Genomic DNA, 13,968 nt, shown 5'->3' with positions numbered 1-13,968 from the left:
GCTCCCAGGGCTCGATCCAGGCGACAATCCCCTGACCTGGCCTCCAGGTCTCTGATAACACGGGCTCTGTGGGGTGGGCGTTGCACCCGAGCAGAACCCTTCTTCCTTTTTCTTCACGGTGTAAGGCCCCTGCACCACCATCTGGAGCCTGCCGTCTGCCACCGCGGCAGTTTCTGCCCACGCTATTCGGCGGTGCCCACTGAGGCCGACATCTAATGCCACCTCGGCCACTGTCTGCTCGCAGCGCTGGCACCCTTGTCACAAGCCCCACCCCCCGGGCACCCCCCCACCAAGCTCTCTGCCACTGCGCATGGGTCTGTTTCACTACTCCACACCCAAGAAGGCCGGCGGTCCGTGGGGCCCCGTGGAGTGGATGTTTAAGCAAATGCCAACGCGGTGAGCGCACAGGGAGCTTCTTTTCCTACTGAAGCCACGCCTTCTTCCTGAAGTCCAAGTTCTCTTGACTGAGCTCTGCTGTTGAAGCATGCACGAGTCTGGTTCAGATGCCCACGTGTGTGTGTGCACAGTTCTTCCTGTAGCTCAAACCTTCCCCCCACCCCACCCCCGCCCCCCAGTTGGTTTTTCTTCCCGGCAGAAAGACACTTTTAACGAGGCTTTGCCCCTTGGATGAATTGTTCTCAACCCTTCGTTACAAAACCATCCAGACCAAAGAGCAAACCCACAGCCGTGAGTCGGTGCCGACTCACAGCCACCCTACAGGGCAGTGTAGAATCGCCCGGAGGTGCCCAGAGTGCATTCGAACCTCCAACCTTTAGCTTAGTGGTCGAGCATCTTAACCGTTCCCTCCCTCCCCCATGGACAGCAAGGGTATTCCCAGGAAAACCAAACAAGAAGCCTGCTGGAAAGTCCGTTCCGAGCCCTGGTGCCCCTGCGTGTGTCAGCGTGGACCTGGCTCTGGGGGAGGGGCGTGTGCACTGGCTGGCTTTTCAGAAGTAGACCACCAGGACTTTCTTCCAAGGCACTTCCTGGGTGGACCCATGAGCCTCTGAGCTTTGGGTTGGTGGCCCAGTGCTTAAGGAGCTGCACCACCAGGCTGGGTCAGCAGGGCCCGTAAAGCAGCCTTCTTCTCCTCCCTCAGGAATCTGGTACAACATCCTCCGAGGCATCGGGAAGCTGGCGGTCATCATCAATGTAAGTGAGGGAAGGGACACCCGGCCGGCCGGGCCAACAGGAGGGCGGTCCAGGGTTCCTGCCCATCATTCCGATGAGGAACCTGAGGCACAGGGGGCCAGCCACCTGCGTCCACTCCGGGCCCCTGCACCGCACCATGCTGCCCCAAGACCACCCCACTGACGGGTCTGTGTCAATACCTTCCCTGCCGCCTCCCCAGCTTCTCTAAGTGGCTGGTCAGCGAGGCCAGGGTCCCGTTTACAGATGACAGTGGGGGCTCAGAGGGGTCACGGGGGTCTGAGACCGCACAGCCTGTGAGAGATTCCCAAGACTTCCCACTCCGGAGGGCACTTCCCACGCCGCCTGGTCATCTCCTCGGCTTCTTGTGGGCACGCTCTGGGTAGAGGCTGCGGAACTGACTTCAGCCCTAGTGGCAGTGGGCCAGCCCTTCCTTATGCCCCCTCCAACTTCCCCCACTGCCCACCCCTTACTCCACCCCCTGGGTGGTGGCCAGCCCTCCCCCTCCCACACTTAATCCACTGTCTCCCCAAGGTGGAGACAGCCCCCCTCCCCCCCATAATGGACAGCCCTCCTCGGGATGACGGCTCTCCCTTCCCCCTCCCGTATTCACCCAGCTGACCCCCCAGGTGGTGGACATCCCTTCTCCCTCCCTCCAAGTAGTGGGCCATCTTCCCCCTCGGTGGTGGCCAGCCACCCCATCCCCCGGTGGTGGCCAGCCCCCCCCACACACTCACCCTGCCGCCCCCCACCACCACCACCAGGCCTTTGTGATCTCCTTCACGTCCGACTTCATCCCGCGCCTGGTGTACCTGTACATGTACAGCAAGGACGGAACCATGCATGGTTTCATCAACCACACACTGTCCTCCTTCGATGTCAGCGACTTCCAGAACGGCACAGCTCCCAACGACCCCCTGGACCTGGGCTACGAGGTGCAGATCTGCAGGTACCCTCTGGACCCCTCCCCTCAAACGTGTGACCCCGGTTTCCCACAGAGCCAAGAGACTTACTCAGGGGTGGCCAGGTCTGGCGCCACCTTCCCCCGGGCAGGCTTGTCTTCCACAGGTGCCCTGCTGTGCTGCGAGGACACCCCACGGGCTCCCACGCACCCTCCACCCTGCTCAGCCCCCAGGGGTCCACACAAGGCGTGCCAGGGCTGGGGGTCTGGCTCCCACTGGCTGGGCCGCTCATGTGCCAGGGGAGGGGTTGTGATCGGAAGGCCCAGGGAGGACACTGAGGTGCTGGAGCCTGCAGGAGAGGACACCGATGCTGGGCAGACAAACGTAGAGAGCTCGGCGCCCGCCCCATCAGTCACTCCCTCGGGGCTGCTGCACCTGGCTGGTGCTCAGGGCGGCAGAGAGTGCCCCAGGAGGATGGAGAACAGGTCGTCCACTGCACCCTGCCCTGGTGCCAGGCCCGCAGGGTGAAAGGAAGAAGTAGCACCGAGGGAGGCCGGGAGGCCTGCATGCTTCCGTCTGCTAACACCTTCCCCCAAACAGGGCTTGCTCTTGCTACCCTCATCAAGAGTCGTCCTCTCGGAAGCCCACAGGGGCAGTTCTACCCTGTCCCATGATATCGCTGTGAGTCGACTCGGGGGCAGTGAGTTTGGTTAGGGGTGTGTGTGTGTAGGGATAAGCCCAGGTTTTCTGGAGGGACACAGGGTGGCAGGTCCCAGGCTCAGATTAAGGAAGCGGCTGCCCCCACCGACACCCCAGGGGAGAGGCCCGTGGTGGCAGGTCAGAGCAGCTGGGTGTTGCCGGGTGGCTGTGGCTGTCTGTGGCCCTTGTTGGCGGCGTGGGGGTTCCCACGAGGAAGCAGCCTTGATCCTGGTGCTGGGAGTGTTGTTCCTTCAGCTCATGGGGACCAGGAGCTGGGAGGAGCAGAGCACGGGGCCCCTCGGGCTTTACCCAGCCGCTCCCTTCCACCACTGGCGCTGGCCGCATCAGGTACAGAGGCAGGTGCCGACCTCTCCCAGGAGAGTGGGCGTGGGAGAAGCTGTGCCCAGCCCTGCCCTGCCCAGCCCAGCCTGCCTGCCTGGGGCTGCGAGCTGACAGTGCTGCTGGCTACTGCCAGAGCTGAAGCAGCCGCACCCAGGGAAGGGCAGCAGCCTGCCCCCTGCAGGTGCCCGCAGGCTAGGCGAGGGGAGGGGCACACACAGAGATCAGCTCAGATAGGGTTGGCTCATAGCCTCTCTGGACGCAGCTATCAGTGGGCTTCGAGGGGTGCATAGGGGTTGGCCAGCTGACCCCCAGGGCATGTTCCGGCATCTCGGAGCAGCCGGCCTGGAGTGCAGGAGGTAGTAGGGAGGAGCAGGCATACGGGGCTGCCTGTTCCCCTCAGAGAGCAGGTTGGGCAACCTCTTATCACTCAGCTGCTGGCACCCATGCCCCTGGCAGCCTCCAGAAACACGCCCCGAGGAGCGGGGCCTTGTCTGCCGGCTTCCCACTGAATTGCCGCTCGAGAAGGGGGCTTGCAGGCAGCTGTGGCTCAAGGGGAGAAACCCCCTCCTATGCCAGGACCCGGTTTGATTCCCGGTCCCTGCACCTCATGCGCTGCAGGGGTGCTGTGATGACGCCGCGGATCAGAGTTTGGCAGAGCTTCCAGCTTGCAGGGGACCTGGCAATGTGCTTCCTAAAGTGAGCCAGGGAAATGGGGGGGGGGCCCCACAGTGTGAGGGTGCGGGGCCAGCCAGGGTGTGTTCACTGGAGCAGCAGCAGCTCACGGCGGCAGAGCGTGCCTGCCATTGTGTAGAGAGACAACCAGCACCGGATGAGGGCCTGCAGGACCAAGTGGGCTTCCCGAGACTGCTCCTCGGACCGTTCCTGATGCCCCAGAGCTACTGGTGGGCTCAAACCAGGGCTCCTTAGACATTCGGTCAGAGAGTGTCCCGACTGGGACCCACAGAGGTTGCTCAGGGTCACACAGCAAGCCATAGCAGGTATGAGCTGACCACCAGGGCTCAGAGTCCGGTGGCTCCCAGCACTCCTGCGGTTCTCAGTGGCACCAGGGGACTCACCTGCAGACCGGCCCCAAAACCCCACCCCACAATGATGCCATGGGCTTGTCATTGGCCGCTGCGGCCTCCTTAAAACCAAAGCCTGGTTTTTTTTGGGGGGGGAACATCATCCCCCAGAATCAGGGAGCCCTGGGAGACCTTAGGTGGAGGTGAGATCTCAGGCTCTCACCCTCACACTGCCCCTCCCCAGCTGTTTGGGGGAGGCACTGGGCATCTCAGGATATCTAAAAGGTAGGCAGAGAGCAAGGGACCACTGAGAGGATAGGCCGGTGCCACACTGTGGACTCAGGAGCTGAGAGAGAAAGAGAGGGGTGGGTCCATGGGTTCGAATTCACCTAGAGGTGCCTTGGACGAAAGGTCCGGCACACTGCTGAAAACCAGGGCAGTGACAACCCACTGAGGCGTGCCAGCCTGGCCCTCACTGGGAGTCAGAGGTGAGCACGCCACACAGCCCAGAAGAACGGCTGCATTCCACGGAACCGGATGTCCGCCGGCCACGTCTGAATGGAGAACTCAGGGCCTCGGGTCTCAGGTCTGCCTGTTATTTCCAGAGCAGGGTCAAGGCCAAGCGTAGACAGCTGGAGTCGTGGGAAGGAAGAGGCTGCCTCCAGCATCAGAATTGGGGTGTGGCGGGTGGGCTGGCTAGCCGGAGACAGCTCTTCCAACGGGCCCTGACTTGCACCTTCTGCTGAAACTCAGAGCCAGCGACCTTGATCAAAGTTCTGTGCCTTTGGTTTTTCAAGAACATCCTCCCCCAAGACTGGAAAGGCTCAGCAAGTGGTTTTCGGGCTTTCTTCCTGGAGCCCACCATGATGGTTACGTAGGAGGGGGGTGTGATGGCGTTTAGGGCTGGTAGCGGCTCAGTCTTACAGAACCCACCCCTCCCTCCAACCAAGGAGGCTCAGCTGTGCTTGCCAGAACCTCTGGGACCTATGGCCCTTTTGTCCCACTTACTGTTTCTGCCGTGAGACGACCTCTATCCCCACCTCAGGCACGCCCACCTTTCCACCTGTGGCGACCTAGTGAGCCACATCAGGTGGTGAATTGTCCCTCACCCCATACTGCCGCTCTGGTGGCCGCCCCCAGCCTGAGCTTCTGCACATCCACCCGGTCTATAGCGTCCCTTGGAGGGACTGCCTCACTCAGCGCCCTGAGTGCCAGGTCTGCCCACGTGAGCACGTGCATAGGACTTGGTTTCCCTTTGCTGGTGCTGCATGGGTGCATCCACTCCACGGTGCTTGGACACCTGGCCGGCAGCTGCCTTCGGCCGCTGCCCTGAGCACAGGTGTGTGACCCCCAGGCATTTCAGCGTTCAGCCTGCCCCTGACCAGGTGGCCATAGCCCTGGCCTCTGTGGGTGGCAGCGTGGCTGCAAGGGTGCCCATTAATTGCACGGAACCCCTGAGCTCTTGCCCAGTACCTGGTGTCCCCGGTCTTACTCCAGGGCCAGGGCTCCTCCTGGCGCAGGATGGCCTGGCAGCTCCCCCATGCACTGTCCAGGCCCACGTTCCCTCCGGAAGGTCCCGTCCTCACCAGCCCTGACCCGGCATGTCCTGCAGGTACAAAGATTACCGTGAGCCCCCGTGGTCCGAGCACAAGTACGACATCTCCAAGGACTTCTGGGCCGTGCTGGCCGCCAGGCTGGCCTTCGTCATTGTCTTCCAGGTGCGCTGGCCAGGGGGCTCCCGGGAGGCGGGGAGAGTCGGGCTTGGAGGAAGTGATGGGAGCAGGGTCGGCATGGGGAGGGAGCACGGGCTCACCTGTGCTTCCTGGCGCATCTGCAGTGAACCGCTGCACACGGTTCCATCGGGTTATTCCCTGCGGATCCCTAAGGAAGCATGAGTCAGCTCATGCTTGCCTCGCTGTCTGGGGCCTCTGCCGCCTGTCGCAGGGGTTGTGGATCCAGAAAGGGTCCTGTGGGGTCTAGAGAGAGACACATGCCAGCCAGACCTGAGAGCAGGGGTGGGGGCAAGATGGGAAACTGTTTGCTGGAGATCCCTTGGGGAGCAGGAATTGGCTGCCCTTGTTGGCTGGGTCTTTCCATACTGGTGAAGATGCAGCTGCCTGGAGCGGGCCCGAGGGTGGGCCCAGAGAGCAGTGAGCTCTGGGAGCCCAGGAAGGGTGGGCCAACCCCTGGCCCCGTTCAAGCCTCGGGAAGCAGAGAGGGAACACCTAGGCACCTGGAAGGGCTTGGCGGGAAGCGCCTCCTCTGTCCAGAGGGTTTCGGTGCCTGGATTGTGGGATGGAGACCACCAGGCTTTGCTGCTGAAGCACCTTGTGGTGGCTGGACCAGCTCACCATTCGCATCCCCGTCTGGCGGCCCAGACCACCCCTAGGGGCCTTGGAAGAAAGGCCCGGTGATCCGCGTCAGAAAGGTCACAGCCTGGAGAGCCCACACAGGCACAGTCCCACCTGGGCCACCGAAACTGGCTTGATTTCTTTCAAGAAGTTTCCAGAGGGGCTGTGGCGGGGGTGGGGGGCTGTCGGGGAAGCCCCAGCTGCTCAGGAAAGGGCTGGAGGTTCCCGTCCACTCGCAGGGGGCTCTGAAGAAAGGCCTGGTCCTCTCCTTCTACAAATACAGCCCCCAGGACCTCGTTGCTACTCTGGCTCACACAGGGCCGTCGGCACCCCTGGAGGGCATCCAGAGAAGGGAAGGGCCTGCAGCTGCCCGTGGGAGGTGGGGGGTGCGCCGTCCCCTCCCCGCCCCACGAGCCCGCTGGTCCTTGCAGAACCTGGTGATGTTCATGAGCGACTTCGTGGACTGGATCATCCCCGACATCCCCAAGGACATCAGCCAGCAGATCCATAAGGAGAAGGTGCTCATGGTGGAGCTGTTCATGCGGGAGGAGCAGGGCAAGCAGCAGCTGCTAGACACCTGGATGGACAAGGGCCGCCCGCAGGACGACACCTGCAACAACCATGCCACCAGAGCCGGCCAGGACAGCCCGACCGTCTCCACCGGCGCCCTGTAGTGGCCGGCCGGCGGGGCCCCTTCTCGGGGTGGACAGCCTGGTCTTCCCCATGAGCATCCTCTACCGGCCGGTCAGCCTGGCCCCTTCTCGGGGTGGACAGCCCGGCCTTCCCCATGGGAGCCCTGTAGTGGCCGGCTGGCCAGGCCCCTACTGCAGAGTGGACGGGCCTGCCCTCCCCAGGGATGACCTGTAGTGCCAGCCCGGCTCTTCCTTCTCAAGGGCTCCCTGACAGACGCTGGCCTCTTTCCGTGAGAAGGGCCTTGTTCTCCATTCTTCCGGGTTGTTTTTCTGTTTTGTTTTGTTTTCTAACTCTTTCCTGGTTTTTTTGCACAAAACCATTGCGCAGGGAATTCCCTTTATCATGTGTCTCCACGGTGGAGGGAAAGAATTGCTGGTGTCCAGCTGAGTCCACGTGGGGACTCAGGCACTTGGCAAAGACAATTCTTAGAAACCGGTTTCGGCATGGGGGGAGAGGGGCTCCTTTGCATTGAAATGGCCATATTGCTCGGTTTGGGTCTAGGGACCCTCGGGGGCCCGGGATAGAAGCAGGGGAGTTCAAAAGCAGGTGCCAGGGAGCTTTCTGGGGAGCGAGGAGCAAAGGAAGCTGGAATCTGTCTGCTCCCCGAGGCCTCCTGCCTCCAGGTCAGAAGAGTCCAGGCTTCTCCTCTGGGAGTTCAGATGCTGAGAAAACCGAGTCCAGGCGGGGGCAGGGGGTCCAGATCCCTCACCCTGTCCCTGCAAGGGCTCGGAGGGGGTTCTTTCACTCTTGGTGGGGCAGGTGTACAGCAAGAGAAGCACTGGGGCCCATGATTAGGGGGGGGGTGTCACCTGTCCCCTTAGAGCCCCACCTCCCCAACCCCAGCACTAAGCAAACCTTCATGGGCATCCTGAGGTTAACCTAAGTCGACTGACAAAACAAAAAATCCAGAGACGGGACCACCCCGAGGAATTTCAAAAAATGACTTAACGATTCCCAGGTGTCTGAAGGCTCTTGGGAAGGGGTGATCCCAGCCTTGAGATATTGATTGATTGATTTTTTTTTTTTTTAAGAGAAAAACTCAATCGTACACCAGATTTGAGGGTTTGGGGTTTGGGTAGGTTTTTTTGGTGGGGGGCGGTTATTGTTCTGTTTCTGTAGCTTAAAATTTGTATTCCTTATTTATCAGTTAGCCCACTACCCTTATGAGGGACGTCAAGAACCGTTACTACCAAAGATTTTTCGTAACAAAGCCTTCTATTTTGATAACACTTCTCTATATTTGTACTCACAGGACACCACTGGGGGCGATTCCTATTGTAAAAGCTGGCAAGCAGCCCTCACCTCAGAGGTGAGGGGTGTAGCTCTGCAGGGCTGGGGGGGCCCAGGGCCTGCGCGGCCTCCGGTCACACCAGGACCCACGAAGGGGCAGCCTCCGCGTTGGTGCCAGGACTCTGTCCTCTGGGGTCCAGGGCCCCACGCTGGGCTCCAGCATGCCATCTGACACTGGTCTTTCCTCTTGCATAGTCAGTGGTTTGAGATGGGGGTTTTGTATATAAATAATAAATATTGTATTAAGAATTGGGTGACGTTCTTTTTGTGGGAACCTCTGATTTTTCAAGTGAGGGGGCACTGCAGCCGAGCACGCCCGTGAATTTGCCTGAGCCCACCTGTCCGTGCTCAGAGGGGCGCTGCCTGCAGGGACGCCCTGTGTCTACTGTGGGCAAGCGACTCTGGGGTGGGCCAGACCCTGGGGCTTGTTCCTGATGCTCCTGGTACCACCCACTGCCCTGTGGGGGGAGGTGTGTGTGTGTGTGTGTTTAGGTATTTGTGTGTGGATGTTTGTGTGCTCATGTGTGTATATGTATGTGTGCATGTGTGTAGTGTGTGTGTATATGTCAGTGTATGTGTATATGTGTGCATGTCTGTGTGTTTGTGTATGTCTATGTATACGTATCTGTGTGTGTGTCTGTGTGTGTATGTCTGTATACATGTGTATATGTCTGTACGTGTGTGTCTGTGTGTATATGTGTGTATATATGTATCTGTGTGTCTGTGTGTATATATGTGTGTGTCTGTATGTGTATGTCTGTGTGTATATGTGTGTATGTGTGTGCCTGTATATATGTGTATATGTGTCTGTGTGTATATGTATCTGTGTGTATGTGTCTGTATGTCTGTGTGTATATATGTGTATGTGTATCTGTATGTTTGTGTGTGTATGTGTGTCTGTATATGTGTGTGTGTCTGTATATGTGTGTATATATGTGTATATGTCTGTGTGTGCATATGATGTGTGTATATATGTGTGTATATGTTTGTGTGTCTGCGTGTGTATATGTATATGTATGTGTGTATATATGTGTATATGTCTGTGTGTGCATGTGATGTGTGCATGTGTGTGCCTATGGTGTGTGTATATCTGTGTATGTATGTGTATATGTCTGTGTGTATATGTGTGTGTATGTGTATGAGTGTATATATGTGTATATGTCTGTGTGTGTATGCATATGATGTGTGTATATATGTGTGTACGTCTGTGTGTCTGTGTGTGTGTGCGTCAGTCGGGGAGGGAGTTGGTGGTCGCACACTCTGCACAGCCTCCTCTTCTGGACACATCCAGTCTTCACCCCTGACCCCACAACCCACAGATCAGTGCTGGGCTCACAGACCTCCAATTCTCCAGAACCTTCTGGGGACCAAACTAGGATTGCTGGTGTCACTATGTGGGCACACAGCATCTTTTAAACAGCTGCCTGGAACCACCGTCACGTCGCAAAGGCAGGGCTCTTTCTCAGAAAGCATCCCTTCACCCAGTGGGTGTGGCCACTGGCACATGGCTCAGGTTAGCAGCAGGTCGAGGGCGCCCCTGACGTCGGCGCCCCTCTCCCAGGAAAGCACCCTCCACCCAGCTCACGCCCCTGACGTCGGCGCCCCTCTCCCAGGAAAGCACCCTCCACCCAGCTCAATCCCGGAGCTGCTCCAAGTCTCTTTCTCTCTCTCTCTCTCTCTCTCTCTCACACACACACACACACACACACACACACTCCCAGAGCCACCACCTTATCCTAGGTTTCTCCATGGAGCAGGGTGGCCTGCGACCAGCCAGGGACCTCCTCCACCCTCCCTGCTGTCCGCTGTCCTGCCAGCAGCTGGTGAGGCCAGGTGCGTATGGCCAGCCCTCTGATAGACGAGGAAGCAGACTTGGGGTGGTGTCGAGACGTGCAGACACCATAGCCACCCTCCACCCCCCGCAGCTGCAGGAAGTGCTCACTGGGTGCCTGGCTTGGACCAAGCTTTGGAGGGGGGTGGTGAGCACCGAAGACATGGGCCCCTTCGCTCAGGGGGTGACATCCCTGTACCCACACACAGGATCCTCTAAGTGACTAGGGGGTGCAGGGACTGTACACCAGGAGAGTGACCAGAAGAGACTTGGTGGCCAGGGAAGCGCCCTGGATCTGAGCTACAAGGACCCCGGCCCACAAAGCCCTGGAGGCGGAGGGACCTCACCTGGTCTGTAGGCTTGCCCTCTGAGCATTTGCAGTGGTCTCCATGGTAGCCTATGGGTAAGGCTTTGGTTCACTGGCCTGTGGAAGCAGCCTTTCTTCCTCACCTGGACATCTCCGTCTGGATGCTCCCCTGAGACCAGAGTCCTTGCCACACACAGCCTCCACTTACCGCAAGGGGGCGGGGGCGAAGGAACCCCGGTCTCCACACCTGCCCCATCCTTTGAGGATGCAAGACGACCGGCCTGTTGCCATGGTAGCAGTTAGGAGGCACATGGCGGCGTGAGGGTGGAGGGGTGTTGGCTGACATCTTTACAGGGGTGGATCACCGGGCCTTTCTTCCACAGCACCCACAGTGGGTCCAACAGCAGACCTTTAGGCCTGAGGGGCAAGGGCCAGGCAGGCCCAGGTGGATCTGACAGCATCCCCAGGGGACTGGTTTGCACTTCGGCCATCCAAGGACATTGCCACAGGGAGGGACGGGAGGGGGCAGGGGTGAGTGAGCTTGGGTAGGGGAGGCAGTGGCCGGAGGAGGGGAGCCAGAATGGCACACCCATGAGCCCTGGGGTCTATGAGGAAAGGACTCCGGGGACTAACCCGGTGCTGCTGTAACACAAGGCAGCCACAGTGAGGCTCAGAGAGGGCTGGACAATGCCAAGGACACACAGCACACAGCACACAGCCATCCTTCAGACAGACACGGTGGTATGCAACACCGACAGTTCCTCCTGCCTTGCTGGTCGCTGCATCGCTGCAGGTGGGCACTGCAGGGAGTAGGCAAGTGACGACAGGTGAGCACTGCAGGTGGAGACAGGTGGGCACCCCCACGAGACCACACGGCTGATCTCTGGAGTGACACCCAAAATGTCCTGCAGGGGCTCAGCTGCAATCCCAAGACAACCCTCACAGACTGCACCTGTGAGCCTGAGCTCTTTGGAAATGGGGTCTTTGCAGGGTTTTCAGCTGCGTTCTTATGTGGTCAGAGGGGGTCCTAGCCCACTGCGTGGTGGAGAGACACTGTGCGCGGCACAGGGCACCAGCCTCATGAAGATAAGTATTTCGTGGCACCGTTACACTAAAGGGAATGAAGTCTTGGTTTTCACACCAAAGGAGAAGATTTTGCAGACTATGCCAGGCTGGAGATGGGGACGGGGGAGGGAGGGAAGAGACAGGGGTGCAACACCCCTCAGCCCCCTCCTTCCCTGTGCGCCCGTTCTCATTCTTCCCCACTCCCGGGCCTTCCTGAACTAAAGGAAATGCTGCCCTTGGGATCCCAGATGCTTGATCCTTCTGAGCGATGTGCGTGTGTCTCCCTGGAGTTACTGTGCCACTTACAGACCTGTCTGTCCTTTGGCTGAAAACTGAGCCCCAGGGTGAGTTCATTTTCCAGACCTGAAGGGGGACTGAAGCCATAGTCCTGGGGAGCCCCTCCCCAACTAGTAAACCTGGTCTTTTTTATTTATTTTTTTACTGATCCTGAGTTTTGTTCCCATTGGTCTCCCACTCTATCCAGAGCCTTCGCAGTGGCAGCCGGGCACCGTCTAGCTCTTCGGGTCTCTGGGTGGTGGAGACAGGTCTCGGGGTGGTGGGGACTGTGGCTCACTTGGTCCATTGGACAGACTGTTTCCCTGTGTCCTCCATGCTCACCCCTCTCCCTTCTCCCAGGAGGAGACCCCCAGGTGCACCGCTGCTCAAAAGCTTTTTTTTAATTTTTTTAATTTTTTGCTAACAGCTTTTAAGACCCAGTCCCCACTCACCAAAGTAGGATTTCTGTACCTTTTGTTACGTAGCACTAGTCACCACCCCGCCCCGCGCCACACACACACACACACACACTGTGACTGTGTTCTCCCCACTTCTTCTCGGGGCCCCATGTGTGACAGAGTCAAACTGCCCCGTCAGGTCTTCTTGGCTGTGATCCTGACAGAAGCAGGCGGCAGGCCTTTCTGCAGCGCATCCGTTCCCACGAAGAAGACCCCCTGGGTCACCAGGGTGCGGAAAGAGAATGTGACCACGCTTAGGAAGCTCCCTTCCTGCTCCCTCTCCAGACACCCTCACCCCGACCCCTTCACCCAGCTGGGACCCCCATCCTGGTTCAGGCGCGTGGCTCCCTCCCCACCCCCAGGCGGGATAAGGTCCATTTGCAAACATTGGCGTGGTTACCAGCCGGGCTGCCATCTGCAAGATCAGCAGTTCGAAATCACCAGGTGCTCAGTGGGAGAAAGGCGGGCCTTTCCCTCCCCTCAAGGGTTACACAGTCTTGGGAACTCCGAGGGCCAGTCCTCCCATCCCACTGGGTGGCTCCCAGTCAGAATCCACTTCAAGGCAGTGGCTTGGGTTGGCGTTCGGTGATTGTTGGTGGCTACTTCCCTCTGCTGGCCACATGCAGGAACCACACCCAGGAAAGGGAAGGCTCCAGGTGGCCAGGGTCCAGGCATGGCCACAGGCAGTGATCACCCGGCTGCTACCTGGATCAGGAGGAGCTGCTGGGGGTTGCTGGAGCGAGCTCACCAGCTGGTGTCCACCCCAGTGTGTCCGCCGTGGGTCTCACCTGCCATCTGGTCTGGAGAAGGCTGCCAAGTCCCAGGACATCCAGAAGGGGGTGAAGCAGGAGGCAGATGGTCCCCTAAGGGCATCCTGGGCTACACTGAGGACCAGGTGATTCTACAGTGACACCCACTCTCCCGCCTTTGATGCTGGCCCTCAAGGATCATTTTGTAAAGCTCAGTCTCTGGGATGACTATGGACGTGGCTGCAGCAACAGAGTGGTGGACCTCCTGGTCCTCATGGCCGCCAAGTATGAGCCCCCCTGGACCACCAGGCCCAGAAGGAGCACTGGAGGAAAAGTGAGGCCCTCAGGTGCCGGGGGAGCTTTGCCCGAACTCGATCCCCCAACACACTGCCAATCGTCTTGAGTTTCCATGCGGACCCCCTGAAGAAAGGGTGGGGCTTAGAGAGCCCAACCTTGTCACGTACCTTCAATAAAGAACACTGCACACACACACCCAAAAAAAAGACCACACTTGGTGAGTTAGTTAATTGTGCCAACCTGGCCGATAATCACATGTGAGGCTAATTGAAAGGCAGAGGGATAAATGGGTGGTGAGCTTCGCCTTTCTAGTTCTCGGGTCTCTTACTTTGTGATGGTTGCACCAGGGTGCAGCTGCCTTAACAGTTCCCTGCTTCAGCTTGCAAGATTGACTTCCTACAAGACATCCCCAAGGAGAAGCCACCTGGACCTATCCCGATGCAGCCCTGGGTGCTGGAGCAGCAGTGTGGAGACCCCTGCTAGTGCTGAGATGCTTATTCGTTCACTGACTCAGCTTTCCTCCTGCAGTCAGCATCA

General features: G+C 59.0%; 1 protein-coding gene across 1 annotated transcript in view; it reads left to right on the top strand.

Moving 5' to 3' along the window:
• The window catches only part of ANO1 (anoctamin 1), a 126,798-nt gene extending 118,101 nt beyond the window's left edge, over positions 1-8,697 (top strand). The window contains exons 22-25 of the mRNA XM_045297139.1: positions 1,100-1,152; positions 1,914-2,098; positions 5,727-5,832; positions 6,897-8,697. Coding sequence (XP_045153074.1) covers positions 1,100-1,152; positions 1,914-2,098; positions 5,727-5,832; positions 6,897-7,139 — 587 coding nt within the window. The 3' untranslated portion in view covers positions 7,140-8,697. The remainder of the gene's footprint in view (positions 1-1,099; positions 1,153-1,913; positions 2,099-5,726; positions 5,833-6,896) is intronic.
• The last annotated feature ends 5,271 nt before the right edge of the window (positions 8,698-13,968 follow it).

Source organism: Echinops telfairi, unplaced genomic scaffold (assembly GCF_000313985.2).
Source record: "Echinops telfairi isolate 266 unplaced genomic scaffold, ASM31398v2 ScPeMD7_7417;HRSCAF=8455, whole genome shotgun sequence".
NCBI classification, from domain to species: domain Eukaryota; kingdom Metazoa; phylum Chordata; class Mammalia; order Afrosoricida; family Tenrecidae; genus Echinops; species Echinops telfairi.
Note: the sequence above shows the minus strand (reverse complement) of the source record. Positions and strands in the feature narration are given on the sequence as shown.